The sequence below is a fragment of the Physcomitrium patens genome, chromosome 14, assembly GCF_059467195.1.
Source record: "Physcomitrium patens ecotype Gransden chromosome 14, ASM5946719v1, whole genome shotgun sequence".
Lineage (NCBI taxonomy): Eukaryota > Viridiplantae > Streptophyta > Bryopsida > Funariales > Funariaceae > Physcomitrium > Physcomitrium patens.
This window is the reverse complement of record NC_143423.1, coordinates 1,861,151-1,885,654: the sequence shown is the minus strand read 5'-3', so window position 1 is coordinate 1,885,654 and position 24,504 is coordinate 1,861,151. Positions and strand designations below refer to the sequence as shown.

General features: G+C 31.2%; 1 protein-coding gene across 1 annotated transcript; it reads right to left on the bottom strand.

Annotated features, from left to right (window-relative positions):
* Window positions 1-4,016: 4,016 nt before the first annotated feature.
* On the bottom strand, window positions 4,017-8,278 carry LOC112291908 (uncharacterized). Its single transcript, XM_024539889.2, has 9 exons — window positions 8,136-8,278; window positions 7,714-7,873; window positions 7,172-7,438; window positions 6,527-6,632; window positions 6,159-6,341; window positions 5,671-5,839; window positions 5,189-5,532; window positions 4,902-4,994; window positions 4,017-4,669 (listed from the first exon to the last, which is right to left on the bottom strand). The coding sequence occupies exons 2-9, from the start codon at window positions 7,828-7,830 to the stop codon at window positions 4,629-4,631; spliced, it is 1,320 nt and encodes a 439-aa protein (XP_024395657.1). The 5' UTR covers window positions 7,831-7,873; window positions 8,136-8,278; the 3' UTR covers window positions 4,017-4,628.
* Window positions 8,279-24,504: the final 16,226 nt, after the last annotated feature.

Genomic DNA, 24,504 nt, shown 5'->3' with positions numbered 1-24,504 from the left:
TTTATAATCAATGCCAAAACTATGAGTAAATCCTTGAGCAACAAGATGAGCTTTATAGCGGGTTATTTGACCTTGAGCATCTTGCTTGTGCATTAATACCATCTTATATCCCACAGGGCGAGATGTAAGAGTGTCTACAATTGGACCAAAGACTTTTTTCTTATACAAAGAGGCATACTCCTCTTCAATAGTAGTTTTTTATTTTGACCAATCAGAGCGACGTATCGCCTCCTCGATCGTTTGAGGTTCAAGATCATCTTCCTCACAAGAAAGGGCTTCTATAATCATATATGTAAATGATTCATCTACTATAATAGATGGTTTTTCCCAAATATCATCTGTAGTATAATACAGAATAGATAATTCTTTCTTGTTCTTATTCTTTCCAATTCCAAGATTATTTTTCATAGGAATTGAAGGTACATTATTCATGGATATATCATCATGAATTGGTAGTCCTGTGGGATGAGTGGAAATTTCTTGAGAAATAATACTAAGATCAGTTAATATTATACCTTTCTTCTTATGTGGTTGCTTATCTGGTCCACAAGTTCTTTTAGTTGTTATTATAACTTGAGGTATTCTAATCAATGGCACTGCAATCTGAGCAGGTGCATTCTAAGCCTCATTAATAGAAATTCTTATAATTCTAGATACATCATTGAAGTCATTAGGTGTTTCATCTGCTATCCATTTTAGATGCAAAATCTTAGTAACTTCAGTTTCTGCCAAAGATGTCCTAGGATCGGGATTCATTGTAAACGTTTTTGGTGCTTCAAATATGAGTACTTTATTTCTTTATTGATTGGATACTCCTCCTTGAAGAGATGAGAATACATTTTCTTCAAAACGATAATTTTTGCAAACGTGCACATAATAATGTGCCAGTTGATAGATCAACAATATGAATAATGCTTGGTGGATCAAAACCAACATATATGTTCAGAATTATAAATGATTCTGCGAGTCTATTTTGAGCATGTTCATATGGAACACAATATGTCAACTCAATTCCTGTTGCAGTACAATAGTCTTCAAAAGACTTTGATGCAAATTCTTTTACATTATCCATACGAAATATTTTATTTGGGAGAAAATCACAAAAATGTGCCCAAAAACAAATAAGCATAAATATAAGATCGGCAAACACCATGTTTTGAGTTGATAATAATGAAACATGTGATTGTTTACCTTATGCATCAACAAGGACCAAAAAATAATGAAATGGTCCTGATATTGGATTAATAAGACTACAAATATCACCATGCAATCTTTCAAGTATTGGTTGTAATTCTTGTGGAAGTTTCCAAATTAAAGACCGAATAATCATTTTACCTTGCATGCATGCTTGACATAATTCCATAGAATCTATATCTACAGACTTTAAATTATGCCCAGTTATACATGGAATGATCTTTCTAAATAATGTGGATCTTGGATGTTCCAATCGTCCATGCCAGAGAAAAACACGACTCTTTGTGATAGATGATGTAAAATTAAATATAATGGGAGGTCGATTCTTAATTCAGTATAAACTATTTTGTGTAGCAAAAGCTTTTTCAACAACTTTATGGTTCTTCATAAGAACCAAAACCTCTTTTTTATTTAAAATGACAGATGAAAGGTAATAACCATTAATATGCACATCTCGGTAGCTAATCAAATTCCGAGGTAGTGAGGATGCAAACATTACATATTTACATTTTATGATGGAACCTGCATGTAATTTTACCATTGCTGTGCCCTCTTAGAAACAAAATGCATTTTCTCCAGCCATGGTCATCATATTTTTAGTTTCCCAAGTTGAAGATTTTTCAATAAAAAATTGTCTATTTCACAAGATAATATGTGTTGTTGTAGAATCAATGAGCCCATCATTTGATTTATCATTAGTGGTTTTGTCATTCATATAAGCTCTAAGTCATCAAGACCAATTGAATCCATCGACGCATCCATGGTATGAACTTCACGAGCCTCAACTCGTAGTTTTTTATTTTCTTAGAATATTTTAATAAAATATTCTAAAATATGGCACACATATGCTAAATATCCAATCATTCCACACTTATAGCAAGTATGCATCTCTGATTTTTGTTTTCTACTATAATTAATAGTAGAACGTTTATTCTTTTCATATGGATAGAAATAGTTATGACTATGACTACCCTGATATTTATAAGCACATTTTCCATGTTTATATAATTTTTTCTTAGATTTTGAAATATTAAGTGCATGAGATTCTGGAACTGTAGTTCCAATAGAACGAGCTTTTGCATTGCATAAGAGTAGCTTATTTTGCTTCTCTGCAAGAAGTAGATAGGACATGAGATCAGAATGACTTTGAAATTTCATGTTCCTATATTGTTGTGCAAGCACAGTAGATATAGGAGGAAATGTAGAGAGAGTTTTTTCAATCATTTCTTCTTCAGAGATGCTTTGTCCACATAATTGTAATTGTGAGACAATACTATACATTTCACTATTGAAAGTATTTAAATTTGGAAAATCCAAGACATGTAAATGTGTCCAATTATGACGTGCACGTGGAAGGAAAATGATCTTTTGATGATCAAACTTGGATTTAAGATTCTTCCAAAGTTATGCAGGATCTTCCATTTTCAAGTATTGATATTGTAATGCAAGTACAAGATGACGACGAAGAAAAAGAAGTGCTTTCCAACGAATAGCAAGAAGAATAGAAATACTTATTGTAAGAGATTCTTCAAATATAATGGCATCCAAGACTTGTTCTACAAATAAATTTATTTTTGCCATTTTTGTCCATAATAGATAATTGTTTCCATCTACAGTCAATGGTGGAAATAATAGAGTTTGAAAATGTTGGGATGCATTGGTAATAGTTGGAACTATAGTAGAAGCAGTTGAAGATGTTGAAGCAGTCATTATAAATAAATTTGTAAAGAAAATATAAAATCAAGTAAAAAAGTTAGATAAAATGTACATTAAAATATAAAGTCAAATAAAATGATAAACTTGAACTTAAAAAATAAAAATATTATATATATATATATATATATATATATATATATATATATTTAGAGAGAGAGAGAGAGAGAGAGAGAGAGAGAGAGATTGTAGATTAAGGCAGTAGAAACAATAGTAGGACGGCGGCAACAGGCAGTGGCAGGGTGGTAGCAATAGTAGGGTGGACAGCAACGACAACGTCAGTGGCGGGAGGGTGGCGGCAGTGGCGGCAACAGGTTTGGCGGTAGTTTGGCAACAATCATGGGATGCAGCTAGGAACAAGGTGAAGCTGGGCTAGATCAAGTATTCTAAGCAAGTATTCTAAGCAAGTAGGGCAGAGAGTGGAATAAGTGCTCTAAGCAAGCAGCTAATGTGTGAAGGGCCAATAAGAAGAGCAACAAGATCATGAAGCGGAGACCGAGTAAGAATAGCAAGAGTCAAGACTAAAACAAAAAAAATTGTGATAGTGTTTAGAAGATAGTAATAGTAAGTAATACACACACACAAGAGTAGTAGTAAATCACACACAAGAGGGTTTCTAAGGAGAGAGAGCTTCACACATAAAATTCTATTAATCTGGTTGTATCTCATATACAAGAAGAATCTTGTATACAAGAAGAGAAAAGGGGAGAAGATAAATAGTACTTCTCCATTAGACTCTAATACTATTGCTATAGTATTTCTGTAGTCTACAATAAATATTATGGAGAGCACCAGCTACATTTAATGATCTCAACAAAAACAATAGGGTCTCTTTTCAAATGATGTAAAGGTGACGTAAATACTAGTACAAAATATGGTTGAAGATGTCAACGTTGCACTAATATTGGTACAAAGGACGTTGGCACACATTTATTGATGACATTTCAAATGCAAAAAACATGCGGATCAATAATAAGCAGAATGGCTTCATCAGCATTAGGGGTTAGAATGTATTCAGCATAGTCGAGGTTCGTAAAAGAAGGAAAAAAAAAACATGGACCATATTTCAGCAAATTCTTGCTTCGCCAATCCATACAATCACTGACAACTACAACCAAAACCCACTGTCTCTTTATTGATTTGTAAAGCACAGAAAACAAATGGTAGTTCGAGACTCCTACGTTCATGAAATGCATGCAAAGAAACTGTAACCTGATAAAGACAATTATATGTACAGAAACGATGCGGGAATGTTCAGTATTTACTTCTAACCTGCTGCAGCTCCAGATTTTCGTTGAAAATGTATGTGCACCCAACATACTGACCATTCCTTATACTTGGATCTGTTCATCGCCAAGCAATAACAACTACCGCTACCTCGAGCAACTTAGTGCTCCAATGGTGAAGCCGCACCTACACTAAATACTCATGGTGAACTACCATAGTCGACAATCTTTCATATGACCTCGTACCAACATCAAAATGGTGTGGTAAACTTTGGTCCCTCAAAGCGGTTACATTGCCCCCATTGGCTGGGGCATCACTGTCTATTGCAAGTACCAAGCTACGGATGGCTTGGACACCGTTCAAAGTATTAGGTTAGGCATCATTTTTGCGTCTCAGTTCGTAATGCAGGAGTCTCCCAAAGCATAAAGATCTTCGCCGTACACCAGGATAAATAAATAAATAAATAACTTGACATGATAAAATGGCCTTCTCTCTTACATGGAATCCGTCTTCAATTCATCAAAGTCGATATCATCTACGGTGCAGAAAAAACACATGCACAGTCGGCGTTAAAGTACACCTAGGATGTCCTGGATTGCTGAACGTTAGGACACGGACAAAACTCATCAACTTTTCTCTTCAACGATAAGAGGTTCTACTACACGCAGATCAAATTGAAATGAAGAAAAAGTTAGTCACACAGTTGGCAAAAAAGAAAAAAAAAGAAAAACAAAGAAAACGTAATTTTGAGCCCAAGAAATAATTACCAAGACCATCTTTGTCGGGTGACCGCAAAAATGTATCAGGTGTCAAGAACGGCGATCCAGAGTAGCTTCCCAGAGGACCCAAATCTAGATCTCCTGAAAAACATTTCAATACAAAGTATCCACATTGACAGATATCATCAAAATCAAGACTGCATATATATATATACTGCAAAAAAATGTTATATATAAATGTATTTTTATATTTGTATATATCTGCAACAACATGTTAACACTCTTCCACCTATTCAACCCACTGTCGAGCCACAGATGAATCCAATAATACTGACCTGCACTATTTGTGAGCTCTGCTGTCAAATCCGACAGACTGAAATTTCGGGGCAGCTGCCCAAGTGACCCAAGCGATTCCCTATGGCTGTTGACATCTGTGTCATGAGGACCCATCGGTATACCACCCATCCCATTTTGATTATGTGGATCGTTGGAAGTAAATGTACCATCCATACCCATAGACGTTGATAAGCCCATCCCCATACCCGACATGTCAGTTGGGCCCATATTCGCAAATGGAAATGAACCTCCAGGCATGCCTCCAGGAGTAGATTCCATGGAGCCGAGTGAAATGTCACTTCCATTAGACGATGCAGTACCTAGCGACATATCTGCGAGGCCACTGATACCAACGACCACGAAGAACACATAAGGATAACAGGGAGAAGATTACTGAAACATAATCTTGGTTTTTATCAAGACTAACGGCAAGTACTATGCAAGCAACTTCATGATAAGACAAAATATTCAGCACACTTACTTTGCTCCATCATTTTCATGAGAGTGGTAGCTGTCAGGCATAGCAGGACTACCGTTCACAAGAGGTGAGTTTGGTGGAGGCATAACAGCCATGGGTTGGATATGCGGATGACCAGGTGCAACACCAGTTGTTGATGTTTGCATTGGATATCCCAGCGGCGTGTGATGCACTGTAGTTCATCACAGCAAATGAGTTCTTCGTTTACGTATATGGCCTCACAATATCAATCCCCTTAGGGAATAAGCCTTTGGGACCAAGCCCACAGAACTTCACCGTCTTCATCCATTTCAGCATCAAAACATCTCCAACCTAAGAGTAGAAACTTCCTCAAAGACTACAAAGTAACGTACAAAAGACCCTCAATACAACAGAAAAAATAAAATAAAATAAATATTAGAATTCATAGAAACTCAGCCATGCGAAGATACAGTAATTTAGGGGGCAAGTATTGACCCTGCATATCTTAAATAAGGACTTCAGAAGCATACTTGGAGCAGGGTGCATGCCATTCTGCATAGGGAGGGGAGTTTTGGTAATAAGGCGCATCTTGTGCATCAGCTGCACTTGCTGCTCCAGTAGATGGTTGAACAGCACAATCTGCTTCTTGAGCTTCAGTCGAGTATAGTAAGCTTTGAAGAACTCTGGATTTTGTTCCTCCAGCTTTTGCCATACTGCTTCGTGGATACCGAAAAGAAACCATTACGCGATTGGGATGAACATTGAAAAAGTTTGCCTCATGGACAAGAGGGTAAGTTATAAATCTAGAGACTTGGCTAAGAGAGAACCACTACGAAGGCAGATCTGATTAAGGGACGACGTCACACAGGGACGACCGTGAGAATGAAAAAACGCTCACCAAGACTAGTAAAGCCAGGTTCAATCTTAGCTTGATATTGCAACGTAGTAATCACCTCGCTTTGGTTCATGTATAACTGAAGACATCGTTCGATCAGATTCTGGACCTGCATCAAAGGAAACACCCACTCTTCAATGAGGGCCAAAGCCACTACTAAAATTGCCATGTACTTCTAGTTCAGGACACAAGCCAGGGTAAGGATTTCATCATTAGCATTCGCTGAATGGTTGATTCTAGCCAGGGACTGATGAAATGCAAGTGAGAAATTCGCTTAGTCTATTCCATAACAAGGTTGTACTGAAAGTATGATAAAATAATCGTGTGACATATTCAAGACAGATTCCTTAGGCACAACCATGTTAAATCATACATGAAGACAACGAACCAAACTACACTAATGTAATTTTTGGAAGTTGCTTTCTACACATGATACTCCAAAACAGAAATGCAACTACAAGCAGCTGCAAGAGCTGGTATGCGTTGCTGGATGAGCACTTGCAGCGACTCATTAGTCTGGTCCATGTAAGGGACACTGCTTAACTGTGACCCATTTTCTTATGAAATAGAACACGGGTTAGCGCACCAGCAACGAGATTTCCAATAATCAGCTTGATTGAGAGGAAGGAAACGAGGATTGTGTCCTACCAGCTGAATGTCCTCACAAGAAATTTTCCGCCCTTCATTGTTAGGAGGTGGCCCTGAATTAGGATTATTGCTCGGAGGAACTGATTTGGTGGTAGCTTGTTGTTGCGGTTGCTGTTGTTGGTGCTGATTTTGTTGTTGTTGCTGTTGTTGTTGTTGCTGCTGTTGTGGTTGCTGCTGTTGTTGATCGTGTATCTGTGGTTTCTGGTCTAAAATTTGCTGCTGCGGAGGTGCGGAAGACCCAGTAGATTGCCCTTGTGAAATAGCGATCTACATACCAAAATGGGGCTCGAACCAGTCAAAGATTGAAACCAAAAGGAAGCCTTCATAAAAGAATGCAGCAGAATCAACGAAGACCCAAAGCAAGTGAGGACACCCACTCCTTACATAGTAAACCCTACACCTCACCACTTCAAATTCCCAGCGACTCCGCCACTACGCTGACTAAAATGACTCAGAAATCGACAACCCAAACCCTAAAAACCCAGGAATCGAGTCCCCATCACCCTTGCAGAGCTTCGACATGGTTTACTGTCCTGGTTCACCTTAGCAGAGCCGAGCTGCCCCACGACCTCGGGCTTCTTGTCCTCCTGCTGATTGACGTGATTACCGTGCTGGCCCTGGGGTGGGACACTGCTCGTGTCGTCTGTCACTCCAGCCATGGCGTGAGCCGAGCAAGCGGGTTTACAACAACGGTGCGCCCATCTACATCACAGCATAGCGATAACGGATTAGAGCAAGTCAGGCGAAACAAAAGCAGTCAATCTTTTGCATGTCCAGGAGCTCCCAAGAATGGAAAAAAACCAACTGCGTCGTCACCAAAGCTCCCCCACTCGTGCACACGAGTGCTGGACCCAACAGAACTATTGATAATAGTATTAATAATAATAAGGGGAGGGAGGGGGGAAAAAATCGGTGAAAAAAAAAAAACAACAACAACAACAACAACGCAGTCAGTCGAGAAAACCTCGAACAGGATTCCGCAACGGCGACGCAACACAATCCGCACCGACGACGAAGCGAGTGCACGCCTCAACGCTTCCCCCATTCTCCTCCTCGCTGCTGCTCCCCGCCGATTACCACCTAATCCCGCTCACTAATCCCCTCCCGTCTCTCACTAACCACGGACCCCCACTTCACTAATCACGCTCCCGTTGCCCTCCTCACCAATCAATCCCCACGCTCATACGTATATTAAAAGTAAATCCATTGAGGGTTTCCTTTTGTTTCCTACTTTTGCTTGTCGGCACAATTTTAATGCACAAGGAATATCAATCAAACCTCCCTGTGTCCATCTCCCTTGGGTTTGTAATTAGCGTGCCCTGGGTCTATCCACATCTACTCAGTAAAATCTATACATGGATGAATTCATTAAAAAAAAAAAAAACTTACTATAAGCAAATCTACTCTCTATATTTTTATCCTTACACCGTTTTGATGATATGAATCGCATCCTTTCAGCGATTTGGTAAATAATGTAGGAATGTAGAATATATATATATAAACTTATTTTGTGTTTGTCCATTAACTGCCCCTCCTCACCTGCCCCAAAAGGGACCCACTTGGAAAAAGACTCGGCATGACAAAAGCATTTCTTCAAAGCTGCCCGAAAGGACTTTTTGTCTTCTCTCCACTGTCCGGTCCCATGTCATTCATTCATTGGCTTCTTCAACGCACATGTTAGAATGAGCAAGACTTTTGGCGAACTCAGTGGGGAACGCGCAGGGTTTTCTCTGTCTGGGCCTCCCTAGCTTGGGAACCCTCTGTTCTCATCACATTCCCATTTCTTGTGAACCTACCTCGCTCCCGACTTTAATTGCACGCGGGCAGGGCAGGGCAGGGCAGGGCAGGGCAGTCAATAGAAGCAAAGAATAATGGGGTTAGGAAATAGGACTTAAAAGGAATTTTCAACATGCCCGGGAATGGTGTCAAACTCAAGAGCAGTTTGACCATCTCTGGCCACAGCAGCCACTCGAAAAAATTCTAGAACCCATTCAGATATATATATATATATATATATATTTTTCTGTCCGAATGTAGACTTCAAGGGGGGCAGCCCGTGATGTTGATATTTATCCAACCGTGGGCAGTATTGAAAAATGAGAGAGGCACGCTCTAGTTGATGGACAGAGGGGCATAATTTAGTTCAAGACATTCATTTTTATTAGTTTTATCATTTTTTTATTCATCATCACAAACATCTAATATGTGAAAATAGATGTATATTACAATATTGCTTCTAAGATTTTTTTGAGTCAAATCTAAATAGAATTTTTTGAATTGTTAATATTATTATTATTATTATTATTATCTGTGATAATTCTTTTGAAGTTATTTTGATTTCCAATAAGCCATATTAAAACAGAATGCCATAATAAAAATTGTTTCAAATAGATGAAATTTAGATAAAAATTAAGTATTATCCATTGCTAAATTGTTCTTCTATCTACAAATTATAGGAAAACTTAAATTTAAACTAATTTGGACTAAATATTGAGACAAAGCTTCGAATAATTTTAAAATTACGAATAAAAATCTTTTTTTAAATCACGTTTTTTAATGATTCTTTCAATAATTTTACTTTTATTATTTTTTACAAAAATAATTGGCGTTTATGGTATGAAATCAAGGAATTATATATTTTTTCAATTTGATTCTATTATTAATAAAATCGTGTTATAACCATAAAATTTAAGACATTTCGGAAGAAAAATATTATATGTTATATTTTGGATTTAAAACATAAAAAATAATCTAAACAATTGGATTTATTTAATTTTTTTTATTACTTTTTATAACTTTTTTTTGTTTAATTAGATTCATGTACTGCTTTGGATTATTATTATTTTTTTCAAAACTCAGCCAATATTATTATTTAGACTATAAGTCTCTTGTTGCATGACATAAACAAGAAACATTGCTATTGATTTAAAAGAAAAAATTGATTGAAATATTTGCAATGAAGATATTATTTATCATATTCATTTAATTATATATCTTACTTAAATATAGACATTAAAAATTAAAAATTTGAAATTCTTTGATTTTTTGCTATGTATCTTAGATAATAAAATATTTTATAAATATGAAATTTAAATATAGCTAATTTCTTGCCTAACTTATAAGTCGTAAAAATATAAATTATATTATATATCTTTTCTTTGAAGCCAAATTAAATAAAAAAATATTTTTACCAAATCACATCTAAGAAATTAACCTATTTTATAAATTATATAAAGAATGATTTAAGATATGATTATTTAGAAATAATTAATATTTTAAAAATTAATAATAAAATATAAAACAATAAAAAATCTAAAAATCCAAAAAAAAAAATTAACTAGATAAAAAAGGAAAAGAAAAAAATGAAACCAACTATTATTTAATATAATAAATATTAAAAACTATTATTATTATTATTATTATTATTATTATTATTATTATTATTATTATTATTATTATTATTATATTTTTAAAAATTACTCAAATAAGTTCATTAAAAAGATCATGTCTACATTAATAAACACATTAATTATTAATATATAATAATTTTTGTATATCATTTGTAAAACTTTAAATTAAACATATTTTAAATTTTTATATAATACAAAGGTTTTTTTTGATATAATGTTATATTTTATTTTTTAAATATTTTTTGTATAGTTACTTTAATATAAATATAATTAAAGAAAATAGTTAAATTTTACTTTATTTATAAATATTGGTATTTTTATTTTTATTTTAGCATACTAGATTAATCTAGTGATATATCACTTCATTTAAAAATTCTTAAAGAATGTTAAAAATGTGTAAAATTGTAATAAATATAAAATAATTGATTTAAAATATAAATACATATAATATGATATGAGATATAAATTTTATTACAACAAATTATACTCTTATAATTCAATTTGTATCTTTGTAATGGCTCACTTAGTGAATCAAATACAAATAGCCAAAATAAGTATATGAGCCAAGTAAGTTTGTGTTAAATTAATAGTATCATGGATATATATCTATTGTGATTGTTATTTAGATAATATGAATAGGTAGAAGTAGGTAAAAGTAGATTAATTTCATAATACCTTCTAGAGAAGCTTCCTAGAAGCTTATTAGATGCTATTTTGACTTTACATATGTTTGTAGTTAATTGATAGGTTTGAAATTTGGTCAACAAGCTAAGCACATATCACATGTGTTGGTAGCTTATAAAATAAGCTAATTATGTGGTACCAATGTAAAAAACTTATCTTGTAAGTTAAGATATGTATCATGCAAAGTCAATATGGTTTTGGAGGTCCTATAGAATGTTGCAACATAGATCTTAGGTAGATAGTATATATAGAGATAAAAGTGAAGTTTTCTTTACTTTTATCAACTCCTTTCTTACTTCTAATCTAATTCAAGAGTCTCTAGTTTCTTTATCTTTTAGCAATAGCCATTCTAGTTTCTTTTTCAATATACATACTTCTCTATTTTTATTTTTTCATAGTTCTTTGATAGAGTCCCACTTATTTATTTGCTTCTATCAAGTCTTTGTCTTTGGCAGATTGATAAGAGTACACTTATAATATTAAAGCTTTGTCTTTTCTTGATTAAGAATGGATTACCTCTTTTTCTTGATAAGACTTAAGCATATTAGGAGTTGCGGATTATCCTATTCTAAACTGATATTGTCTTTAGTATTTTTTCTTTATTTTAAAGACTTCTCTTCTATTTATCTTCAATGATATTAGACATCTTTTTTTCTTTAAGTATTATCATAGCAAAGTTTTTTGAAATGAAGAGAGCAATGGCATAAATGCAAGAGCAATTTAAAGAGTCAATACTTGCGATGCATCAACTCAATTTACCATCACATGAAGCAAAAAGAATGGCAGGGAGCAAAAGATATAGAGATGATTGAAGTTGCTTCAATCTACACCAAATCATGTCTCTTCTCATATACTAGAACATCCTTCTAGTATTAAAGAACCAAGGATTGTATTGCTTGAGAAGTTTGATAGCACAAGATCTAAGTTTCAAAGATTTATCAATCAAGTACAACTTGTGATTGAACTTCAATTCCAAAGCTATCAAACACGAGGATGGTAAGTTAGATTCATTAGTATATTTCTTTTAGATTCATCATTATCATGGTTTTTTATCTTTTTTGATTCACAACATTTAATATTAGATAATTTGGAGGTTTTTTTGATAAAATTTTGATCTTTGTATAGAAAACATGATGCAATTTGTCTTGCAACTAATAAGATCCATATTTTATAATATGGTAGTCAATCAATAATATTATATGATTCAAAATTTTGACAACTTGTATTTAATATCAAGTGAGATGATGTTGCATTTGTTAGCAAATTTTTCTATGGATTATAATATGAGGTAAAAAAATTGATGCTCAACTTATCTTAGCCTCAAACATTGAGTCAAGAAATTTACTTTGTTCTAAGGTATCACAATGAATTTTTTGAATTTTGATCTCAAAGTCACATAAGTGCACCTCAATGTTGTTATAATTCAATGAAAATGCCAACATCTTTTCAACAAATATATTTGAAAGTAGAGAATATACAAATTGATGTGGTATGTTTTAAATCTCTTATTGAGCAAGAAAAGACTCATCATCGTCAAGAAGGATTGTGCTTATATTATAGAGAATTTAAGAACAATTCTCAATATTATCCAAAAAAATAATACAATGAAAAAATAAAAAATATAGTTATCAAAAAAGATAGTATGTTGAAAAATGAGTTTGTTCAATTATAATAGAGATCATGCAGTTGGAATCTTATATAATACTTAGTGAAGGTCCTATTTTCTTTTCAAAATCCTTTCTTTGTTTTACAATAAATGTTATTTTAGAATCTAAACATCACAAAGTCTTTGCCTTATTAAATTTAAGAGCTTGAGTGTGTTTTTTAGATGGATAATTTACTAAAAGACATATCATATTTTTATTGAAGAAAGTTAAACCTATTTACATGGAAGTCATAGATGGTCATCTATTATCTTTAAAAAATATTCTCAATAAAATCCTTCCTAATAATGGTCATAATAGCTTTGTAATATTTAATATCATTAGATTTCTCTCTAATCCAATTATTTTAGATTTATCATGGCTAAAAAAATATAATCCAAAATATATTGAATTTCTTATAGTCTTGGCTTTTTTGAAAATATAACTAAGAGTATAGTTGATCATGTAGAAAGTCATAAGTCTAGTGTAATTAAACCTGTATTTGTAGATATAAGAGATTTCTTGCATACTACAAAAGAAGTATTACATTGTATCATTTATGATGCACTTGTTCTTAATGGTGGAGAGACTTCAAGTAGCATTCTAAGCCAATATCAAGATTTTTAAGATGTATTTGAAAAGAAGAATGTAGATACTCTACCAAAATATTGTTCCTATGACTACTCAATTGATCTACAAGAAGGAGCTCAATCATTGTTTGGACTAATTTATAATTTATCACAAAATAAGTTGGCTAAACTCAAAGAATATATTCAAGAAAATTTAGCCAAGAACTTTATATGTCATTCCAAATCTCTAGAAAGAGCTTCAATTTTATTTATAAAAAAAAAAGATGAATCATTGCAGATGTGTGTTGATTATCAAGGACTCAATAAAATCACTATGAAGAATAGGTACCAACTACTTATGATTCTTGGACTTTTTAATCAATTAAATCAAACTAAAATCTATAAAAAATAGACCTATGATGAGCATACAATTTGATATATATCAAAGAAGGAGATGAATGAAAGATTAATTTTTAAATAAGATATGGACATTTTGAATACAACATTATACCTTTTAGACTTACAAATATTCTAGCAGCTTTCCAATATCTAATAAATGATGTTTTTTGAGGGTTTTTAGATGATTTTGTTATTTATTATCTAGATGACATCTTAATCTATTTTAAGAACATAAAAGAATACAAACTTTATGTTCATTATGTGTTACAAAAACTAAAAGATGTAGAATTCTATGTCAAGATAGAAAAGTGTATATTCCATATTACTCAGGTCAATTACTTAGGATACATCATTTCAAATGATGGACTTATGATGGATCCTAAGAAAATTCAAACTATTATGAATTAGAAGACCTCAAAAACGATAAAAATGTCTAATATTTTTTGGGACATGCCAACTACTATTGGCTACTAACATTTATTTTTGTACTAAACTTGTATTGCATTGACTTTTTTAAGCTATTTTTTTATAGAAACAAATATATCAAACTTTATTTTGAATGTTATATTTTTACAAATAGAAACAAATCATAAACTTCATCCAATAACTTTTGATTTAAAATTTTTTTAGTTGTCCAAATTAACAATGAGATTCATGACAAAGAATTTTTTGAAATTATGGAATTATTTGAAGAATGTGCCATTATCTAGAAGGCACTTCTAATCTAGTCACTATTTATATCAACAACAAGAATCTTGAATATTTTATATTAATTTGTATTTTGAATCATTGCCAAAACCATTGGAGCATGTTTTTGTCAAGATTTGATTTTAAGATCACTAATCAATCCAAAAAATAATAAGATTTGTTATATGCTCTTTTTAGATATTCTTATCTTGCATCAAAAAAAAAAGATGCGTCTTTTGATCAACAAAGAATGATTTTTTTGAAGCCACAGTAATGTCATCTTTAAGCAATAAAATCAACATTGATTGTTGATTTAACCTCTATCAAGCAAATTCAATCAAATATATCCTTTGATCTTTTTATTCATGATATTAAAAATCCTTCTTTTAAGTCTCATGATGTATTCAAGTTTGAGTTTAAAAACAACCTACTCTATTTCAAAGAACGTTTATATATTCTAGAAGAAGAAGCAAGTTTACGTAATTTTCAAGCACATCATGACTTTTTAGTGGCCAGTTATTTTAGATACAATAAGACTTTAGAACTTATATTCAAAGATTTTTGATGGCAATAAATGTAAAAGGCAGTGAAAGACTTTGTCCAATCATGTGACATTTTTTTAAGGTAAAAATTCTTCATTATCAATCCTATGGACTTTTCCAACCATTATTCATTCTAGAATAATCATGGTCTTTTTTTCTATATATTTTATGACACATCTTCCAATCTCAAGTTCTTATGACTCTATATTTGTCATAATAGATTATTTTACCAAGATGACATATTTTGTACCATATACAAAAACTATCATAGGTGAAAAAATATCCAAGCTTTTCTTTGAAAATATCTAACGCTATCATAGATTGCCTAAGAATATTATATTGGATAAAAGAATTCAATTCAAATCAAGATTTTGGAGAACTCTTTTTAAGATTCTAAAAGTAGACATAAAACTATCTTCAACTTTTGATTATCAAATTGATGGACAAACAAAGCATACAAATTAAGTTTTAGAGTAGTATTTGAGATGTACCATCAACTATCAAGAAGATGATTAAACAACTCTTTTGCCATTGATAAAATTTGTTGATAATAATATAATACATTCTTCTATGCAACAAATAACTTTTTTTTGATAATTATGGTTATCATCCACAATTTGATGCTTTTGACTTTTCAAAAGTTGATAATCCTACACTAAAAGATTTGATAAATCATTTATCTAAGCTACATATGATAACAAAGGCACAATTAAAAGAGGCTCAAAAAGAACAAAAGAACAATGTGGATGTTTATTGCAAGGAACAATGTCATTTCCATGGTGGTGATAAGATATGGTTACTTTGTTGTAATATTAAAATTATTTGTTCTTATAACAAGTTGGATTATTATAGACGTGGACCATTTCCTATTTGTGAATAAGTCAATTTAGTTGCTTATTGATTACATCTATTGGAGTCTATAAAAATCCATCTTATATTTCACGTGTCTCTTTAAGAGCCATATAAGATAGTGAATATTTTAGAAAGAAGACAAATACCATTGCCTCTAATAGAAGTGGATAATAATCAAGAATTCAAGGTAAAAGAAGTCTTAGACTCAAGGCAGTACCAACATAAGTTAAAATATCTTATTTATTGGTGGAGATACAATATTAGCCAACACACATGGGAGCTAGTAAAAAATCTTACATATGTAGCAAAGAAGCTCAAAGCTTTTTATCAACAACATCCACCAAGATCAAGATAAAAGATAACAAAACTTTGTAATAAAAAAAATATAATTTAAAAAATATTGCATTCTATCTTCTATCCTTGTTTGTAATTTTTGTATGATTGTAGCATTAAGAAAATAGAGAAGTAACAATCAATGGATTCAATTCAAGCCACTAATACATGTGACATATAGTTAGCTTGTTGACCAAGTTTCTAACTTACTAATTAATTATAAATATATATAAAGTCAAAATAGCTTTTAAGAAGCTTTTCTAGAAGGTATTATGAAATTAATCTACTTTTATTTACTTCTACCTATTTATATTATTTAGGTAATAATTACAATAGATATATATCCATTATACTAACAACAAGCGGATCCACCTATTTATATTTTATTCAACAATCTTAGAATTTTTTAGAATGTTCATAATAGTAGGTTCTACTAAAATAATAGCCCTTCTAGAAGATTTTAGAGGTAGATTCTACTATGATAACCATCCTAAGCCTTTCTAAAAGATTCTACGGTAGATCCGACATGAACCACTATACTAACTTCAATTCTAAAAAATTTCTAAAAACGACTCTACCTATATATCTCTATATGCAAATAATACAAATATCCTATCTATGCACTGCTACAACTAATCTCTCTCTTCTAATGTGAAACATCCTTATTTTGATCTTAATTGTATTTCCAAATGGTTTCTTGACAATGAAAGAAGTTTTGTGCAGGTTCCCACATTGTATTGTGGATGGGATAATCTTTCAAGAAAAATTTGTACTAAAATTATAGATGTCTACTATCATGGTAAAAGTAGCAATGCTCCAAAATATTGTCCACTTTATATTCTTCTTGGTCATCAATTACAATGGGTGGTGGTAGTGGTGGCGGTGGTGGTGGTGGTGCTTGATGTCGGTCTAGAAAGTGTTTTGATTCAATATAAAATTCTTTGAGCTAAAAAACATAGAAAATTAGATGGACCCGAATATGTCAAGAAAGCTCGAGGCAATATACAACATCAAAAATTATTGCAAAAATATGGAAAGGTCCAAGCCATCAAGATGCTAGCTTACGGATTTAGGTTGATGTAGCAAGTAGAAGATTGGCATTAAAGAGTAATACTTGGTTACCCTTCTAAAATATCTTGTGTTGCCGATGGTTATTTGTATATACTTCTATCACTTTTATGTAATAAAAAAATGATGTTGTGTCTCTTTTAAAGCCATTATAAGCTAATTTATAAATTCTTCTATTATTAGATTATTGATATTGATGGGATAGCAAAGAGTTGTTGGTATAATTAGATACTGACTAATATTAAAAAAGAATGGTAAATGACTAGTATTTATTTGAATATTTTTATTGTAGGCAAACTCCAAGGATATTAAATATTCATCTCAATTATTATGGTAAGCTGCTACAAATGCTCGTAGCATATCTTCTAAGGTCTAATTTGTATGCTCTATTTATCTATCAATTTGAGGATTGAAAGTTGTAGGCATGGTAATTCGTGTGTCTAATAGCTTGAACAAGGCCTACCAAAAACTCTCTATGAAGCATGGAACTTAATCTAAAATAATGACATGAGGTAATCCATAGTGACAAAACATAGTTTCAAAGAAAACTCATGTAAATATTATGACATCAATATTAAAATGCACTACAATCAAGGAAAGTTGTTTCAAGAGTCGATGCACAAAGATAGCAACTATAGTGTGATTGTGAAGTATCTATAATAAATACATAATGAGATCCATAGTCACTTGCTCTCAATATATCATAGGTAGTGGAATTAGCTGTAATAGCTCAAGAAATGGTGCATTGCATGCTTTGTTATGCTAATATGATTCATAAGAATGCACAAAAGCTCAAACATCATAATCCAAACCTATCCAAAACTATGTCTTTGAGATTTGTTTTGGAGTCTTTTCATGCCCTAATTGTCTTGATATTGAGATGTCATGTCTTTTTTGAAGTATGTGCATCTAGAGTATATCATCATCAAGTACATAAATTTGCTTCTTGAAATAGAAGAAGCCATCATTGAGACAATAATCCTGATATTATACATTATCCACCTTTAATTGATCAATAACCATCTGGAAATAAATATCATAATATGTAGCTTTCTCTCATTCCACTCTTCTTGTTAAGTTTGAAATGAAACTACTAATGGTAGCATTTTTTGCCTTGTTATCTAATTCATATTTTAGATCAGATCTATATCATAAGATGTCTAGCATAGTATGTTATTACCCTTGTTTGTACTAAAGTTAAATATTAAAGAACTCCAAGTGCTCTTCTCAATAATGATTTTGTGATTTTATGTTTTTCAGATGCGAATTAAGTAGCATGGATTTGTGATTAGTTCAAATAGTCATTAGCTTCCACAACAAATAGTGTCACTATACTTTTGTGGCATGTACAATTACTAGTTGCTCTTAATTATATGCAAAATAGTTATGCTTTGTTCTTTTTAGCTTGTACAGTTCATACGCTATAGGTTGAAGGTCCTTACCAAAGTCTTGTTGAAGAACTATACTAATAGCAATGTCAAAAGCATCAATGTTAAGTATACATAGAAGGTCAAAATTATATGGTTATAATATTGGAGCAATAATCAATGCCTCCTTTAACTCCTCAAAGACCCATTTTTTTTTTGTTTCTACTCAAATGAGGCACCTTTCTCCAATAAGCTTATTAATGAGAGAGTAATGTGTGGAAATCGTTGAAAAAAATATTAATAATATCTAACAAGGCCCAAGCATGAATGGACTTCAGAAGCATCCATGAAGGTTGGTTAATCCTCGACTAATTTTATCTTATCCATGCCCACGTCTTTGAAAGATACTACATGTCTCAAAAAGATGACCTTTACCTTCTTAAGTATATATTTTGATTACTTATAATAGAAGTAACTATCACATAGTTGGCACAATACTTTTCATAGATATTATTCATGCTCTTCAAGGATTTTACTATAGACTAGGATATCATCAATAAAGACAACTACATACTTATCCAAAAGATCTTGAAATAATCTATTCATGTAATCTATAAAAGAAGCTAGAGCATTGGTAAGGTGAAAAGATAATACAAGCTACTCAAACTGTCCAATAATGGCTCTTGGTGCCTTTATTGGAGAGCCTTATTTTCTTGCTCCACTTCTTCATTAACTTAATGGACCTTAAGATTGTAAACCTGCCGTGATTTATTGATGCTTGAACTTTGATGTTTTGGATAGTTTCTAATCTGAGAGCCTGACTCAAGAAAATAAAAGTATAATCTCTTTTGTGCCAATAGTTGTTATTTATGTGATGTCAATGGTCCTTGCAGAACATCAATTTCCATCAATATTGATTATTGCACCATAGTATTGGCTAGTGGCATAAGACTCTACACTATAGGTTGTACTCCACAATTTCTGAAATCTATAGCATTGACCGTCTTTGCAATCCTAACTACTTCCTTGAATATTTGTGGATTCTTTAATTCCACCTCTTGCTGGACCATAGGTTTCAACCTTTGTACAAACTAATCTATCATCTTTGCCTTTGAGGCATTGCCAATTTGGAGATATAAGAACTTAAATTGGAAGATATAATCTTTTAGTGATCTAGATTGTGTATGGTTAATCAATTAATTGCATGCTAACTTCTTTGTATTGATAGGCCAAAATTAATTCCTAAGTTCAATCTCAAATTCTTCCCAATCACCAAATTTGCCTTGAGATCCATAACTTTGAGCTTGATATTGCCACCAAATCGTTGTTGTACCTTTCAAATAATTGGAAGCATATTTAATCTCTTCACTGGTATTTGTTCCAAATAATTGGACATATTGTCACATGCTAAAGATCTATTGGCATATAACTTCTTGCCTTAAGGTCCTTGAGTATGTATTGAGCTTACTCAATTTCAATCTAGTAAATGTCAACTCCTTTATCTTAAAAGCTTCTATTTGCTCTTATAAAGTAGCTCTCTAGTCTAAGAAGTGTTGTATCTGAGTCTCCATATAGGATTGCTCTATCGAATCTCCTATCATGCAATTTCTTAGTTGAACTTTGCTATTATAATACCTTCTCTTCTTTAAGTTGATTTCTTAAAATAATTTATTGTAGTTCAAAAATAGTATCCAATGTAATCACAACAATTATCTTTCAATCACATATTGACTATCAATATACTACCAAATGACAAACTAATACTCGCTCTGATACCAATGAAATAAGATGGAATCCTCTAAGATCTAAAGTCTTACCAATCCATAATAATAAAGATTTTGATACAACGTAAGACTAAGCGCATCAAAATAAAATTAAAAATATTTAAACAGCATGAAACTTGAAAGATAGGATTTAATAGATGAGAATAGAATGAAACATAATCAAACATAATCAAATAGAACAAAACAAAAAAAACCATACTTTACTATAAAAAAAAGAGTCTGAAGCCATACTTGAGGAAATATCCAAATGGCCTCAACTAAACCTATTTATATTTTTTTTCTATTATTTGCATATAATTTTCTTGTCTTTTTGCAATAGCCATTTCAATTTTCTTTATAATATATATATATACTTATTATTTTTATTTTGTCATATTTCTTTGAAAGAGTCTCACTTATTTATTTGCTTCCATTGAATCTTTGTCGTTGACAAATAGGCCCTCCTACTTCTTTGCTAAGATTCATTGTAATTGTAACCATAATATAGCACATCCTATCAATTATCAAGTATAATGAAACATGATCATTAGGGCCACAAAAGCAATAAAGGTAATCGAATTGCAAATAATTTTGATATAGTTGTCAAGATAAATTAAATTATCAACATTGTAAGCTTTTTTAGCTTTTTGATATACTTATTATTTATAATTATATTTAAAAATGAAGAAAAATATCTTATATGAATAGTTTTTAGATAAAAAATAAAGATAATTTTAAAATTAGATATATAGTTAAAAAAATATAAATAATATTAAATATAATAATAATTACATTTATAAATAAGAATTAAAAGTATATGTGTATAAATATATATATATATATATATATATATATATATATATACACATATCTATGAGAATGCTAAGTTGATTCCACCAATTGTTAATTTGATCCATCTATCATCAAAATAAAAAAAAATATATATATATATATATATATATATATCATTATTTGATTACAGAAAATAAATGATATATTCTTTGATTTTACCTATTATAACTAGCATTATATTCTCTATCTTCCATTCCTAGCCTATATCTTATATATCAATACTATGCTTGTTCATAACTTGTATTCCTCATCTTGATTCTTATCTCTTGGTACTACCTTAAAATGATTAACTTCCTAATCTCAAGGACTTTTAGATTCTTCAAATAAAAAAGTTAGCATTACTATAGCATATATTTGACCAACAACTTTGTTAACTTAATAATTTAAGAGGAATATTTAAATCTATTAAAATTTTATGACTAAAATTGATGACGACATGAAGACAAGAATAAAGATCTCGACTCATTCTAAGAAGAAGAGAATAGAGAAACTTCCTCTCATATAGAAAAACATGTTTAATAAGGCCTCTGTTTCAACTTCCATTTATCATTTGAAGGGGTCAAGATGGAAGATAGGAGCTGAGAATAAACATGAGAGACATGGGAATTTCAATGGAAGATAAAAATGAAGAGATTGGAACAAGAAATGAGGAGATTAGAGAGAAAAAGATATGGAGATTAAAACAAGGGATACAAGCTCCAAATTGAAAAATTAGACCATGAAGTCAAGACAAGAAATGTGGGCTACAAATAAAAACATGAAATGAAAGGTATAATGCTAGGTGTGATGGATAGATTGAATTAGTAGCTAGTGAGATTGATTTATATATATTTATGTATTATATATATATATATATATATATATATATACATAAAAAATACATAGTTAATACTTTTTAACATACATTATATTAATGACCATAAATAATATCTATTGTGTCTTTTATTATGATACTTTTAAAAATATTAGAATTCTTTTACTTACAAATTATTTAAACATTCAAATTTCAATATATTTTTATTAATAATAGATATTATTATAATATACTTCATTATTTGCTTATGTTTTGATTTTTTTTTTGTAATAATGTGAAAATATTGTTCAAGTGGTTTGTGAGGCCAAATTTCACCACTTCATGAAACCTATGCGACACAACAAGTCCAAGAGGTGGAATTAGAGAGCTCCCAATTGTGTAATTGTGAGATTAATTTAAATCTTTATATTAAAAATTTAATTAGTTTTAGGCCTTCCATGCAATGGTTACCAACATTAAATTAACATGTTAAATGAAATTTACTATGAAAACATAGTAAAAATAATTAACTAAGTTATTACTATTAATTGACCATAAGAATAAAAACTTAAGTTTGAATTAAAAGTTAAGTTAAAAGTTAAGTTAAAAATAGTTAAAGTTAAAAATTAAGATTAAAAGGTTAAATTAAAAGTTAAAATTAAAAATTTAAGTTAAAAAAATTTAAGTTAAAAGTTATGATTAAAGGTTAAAAAAAATTAAAAATTCAGTTTAAAAGTTAAAGTTAAAGTTAAAATTAAAAGTTAAAGTTAAAAGTTAAAATTAAAAGTTAAAGTTAAAATATTAAAGGTTAAAAGTTAAACTTAAAATTTATTAGCCAAAAAGTGAAATGTGGAGATTACAAGTCACTATGAAGATGATAGTAAAAATAAAATAAGAGAGGTGAAAGCGAAGGTACCTTGACAATACTTAAGGATTCAAGGTAGCAACCTCCTTCTACTCCAAAATTTGCCAAAATTTGTAATCGGCTTAAAATTTGAATGAATCTTAGCTTATTGCAAGGATAACTTGAAGACGCTTTTGATCCAAAAATCCTCATTGCAATCTAATGATCCAGTTGTGAGAATTCCTCCTTTGAAGTTGAGTGATCCAAACTGCCGCAGTGACCAACCCTCTTCACTTAGAAACTCACTAAAAATTCAGATTGTCTTCAAATTCAACAAAACTTGTGCCTTTCAAAGCTTAGCTTATAAATATTGATGCTTCCAAAATTTTAAATAAAGCCAATCATCAAGCATTGAGAAATGTCTTTCCAAACTCGATTGATTCAAAATACAAAGGCAGTCGACTCCCTCAAACTCAAAAATTCATCAAAAATTTCTTTTTACTCCAAATCAAGTGAGTCTTAGCTTGTCGGAAAGCTAATAACAAAAAGCTACAAATATTCAGAATTTCACATTGAAATAAAAGAAATTGAGTGACGGATTGAAGAAAATCCAAGGCCCTTGAAATCCTTGGGGTGGTTGAAAGGCCGAGGAGATATCTACCTCAATGAAACATATTTTAAAACTTAATGACCATCCTTCACAATGCAAAATCCATGCATACACAATCACAAGGTTCACAATGAGAATTAAAATCTAAATAAAGTTAAGATTTGGCCAAATTTTGGCATGGCTCCGCTCTTTATCCAAAAGAGAAGAGAGAGAGGGCTTGAAAAACCAAGTCTCTCTTATACAATTGAGTGGAGGCTTGTAGAAGGATGGCTACATCTCTACCCTTGATTTTTAAGATCCCTAATCTAGATCTACAACCTTCATTCATCCAAAAGCCAATCTCATTATCAAGGCTAATGGCTCTTGTAAGTAGTCAAGAAAGCATTTTTTTTGTAAATCTAACTTCACTATTGTGTTCAAAACACCTTTTTAAGGTAAGTTCAACTACTCACATGCCTGAATCCATGCTCAATTATAATTTTCATGGAAGTTTTTACTTACAAGGATCTTAGAAATTTTTGTGAAATTCTTCAAAATGAGAATTTCATTGCTTCTCTTGTATTTTGAAGGAGAGGTTGCTGATCTTTTTTTCTTCACTCCATGAGGTAAATCTGGTGCCACCATTGTATTAAAAAGACTCCCATTAAGTAGAAGAACCACCATACCACTTGAATTTGTCAAATTTGGAGGAAAATCCAAAATTATCATTGCTAACTTTTCTAAATCTTTTAGAGAATTATAATTCCAACTCCTAAATCATATGAATGATTGTAGGTGCACTCATAGGCTTTTAGTCAACTCTTATAGTAATGTTTAACAACCTCCAAATTATTAAACTAACTAAGTTGCTATTCTAATTTACTAATTCTCATCATTTTAGTATCAAGGACGAGAATATGATAAAAACAAATAAAGAA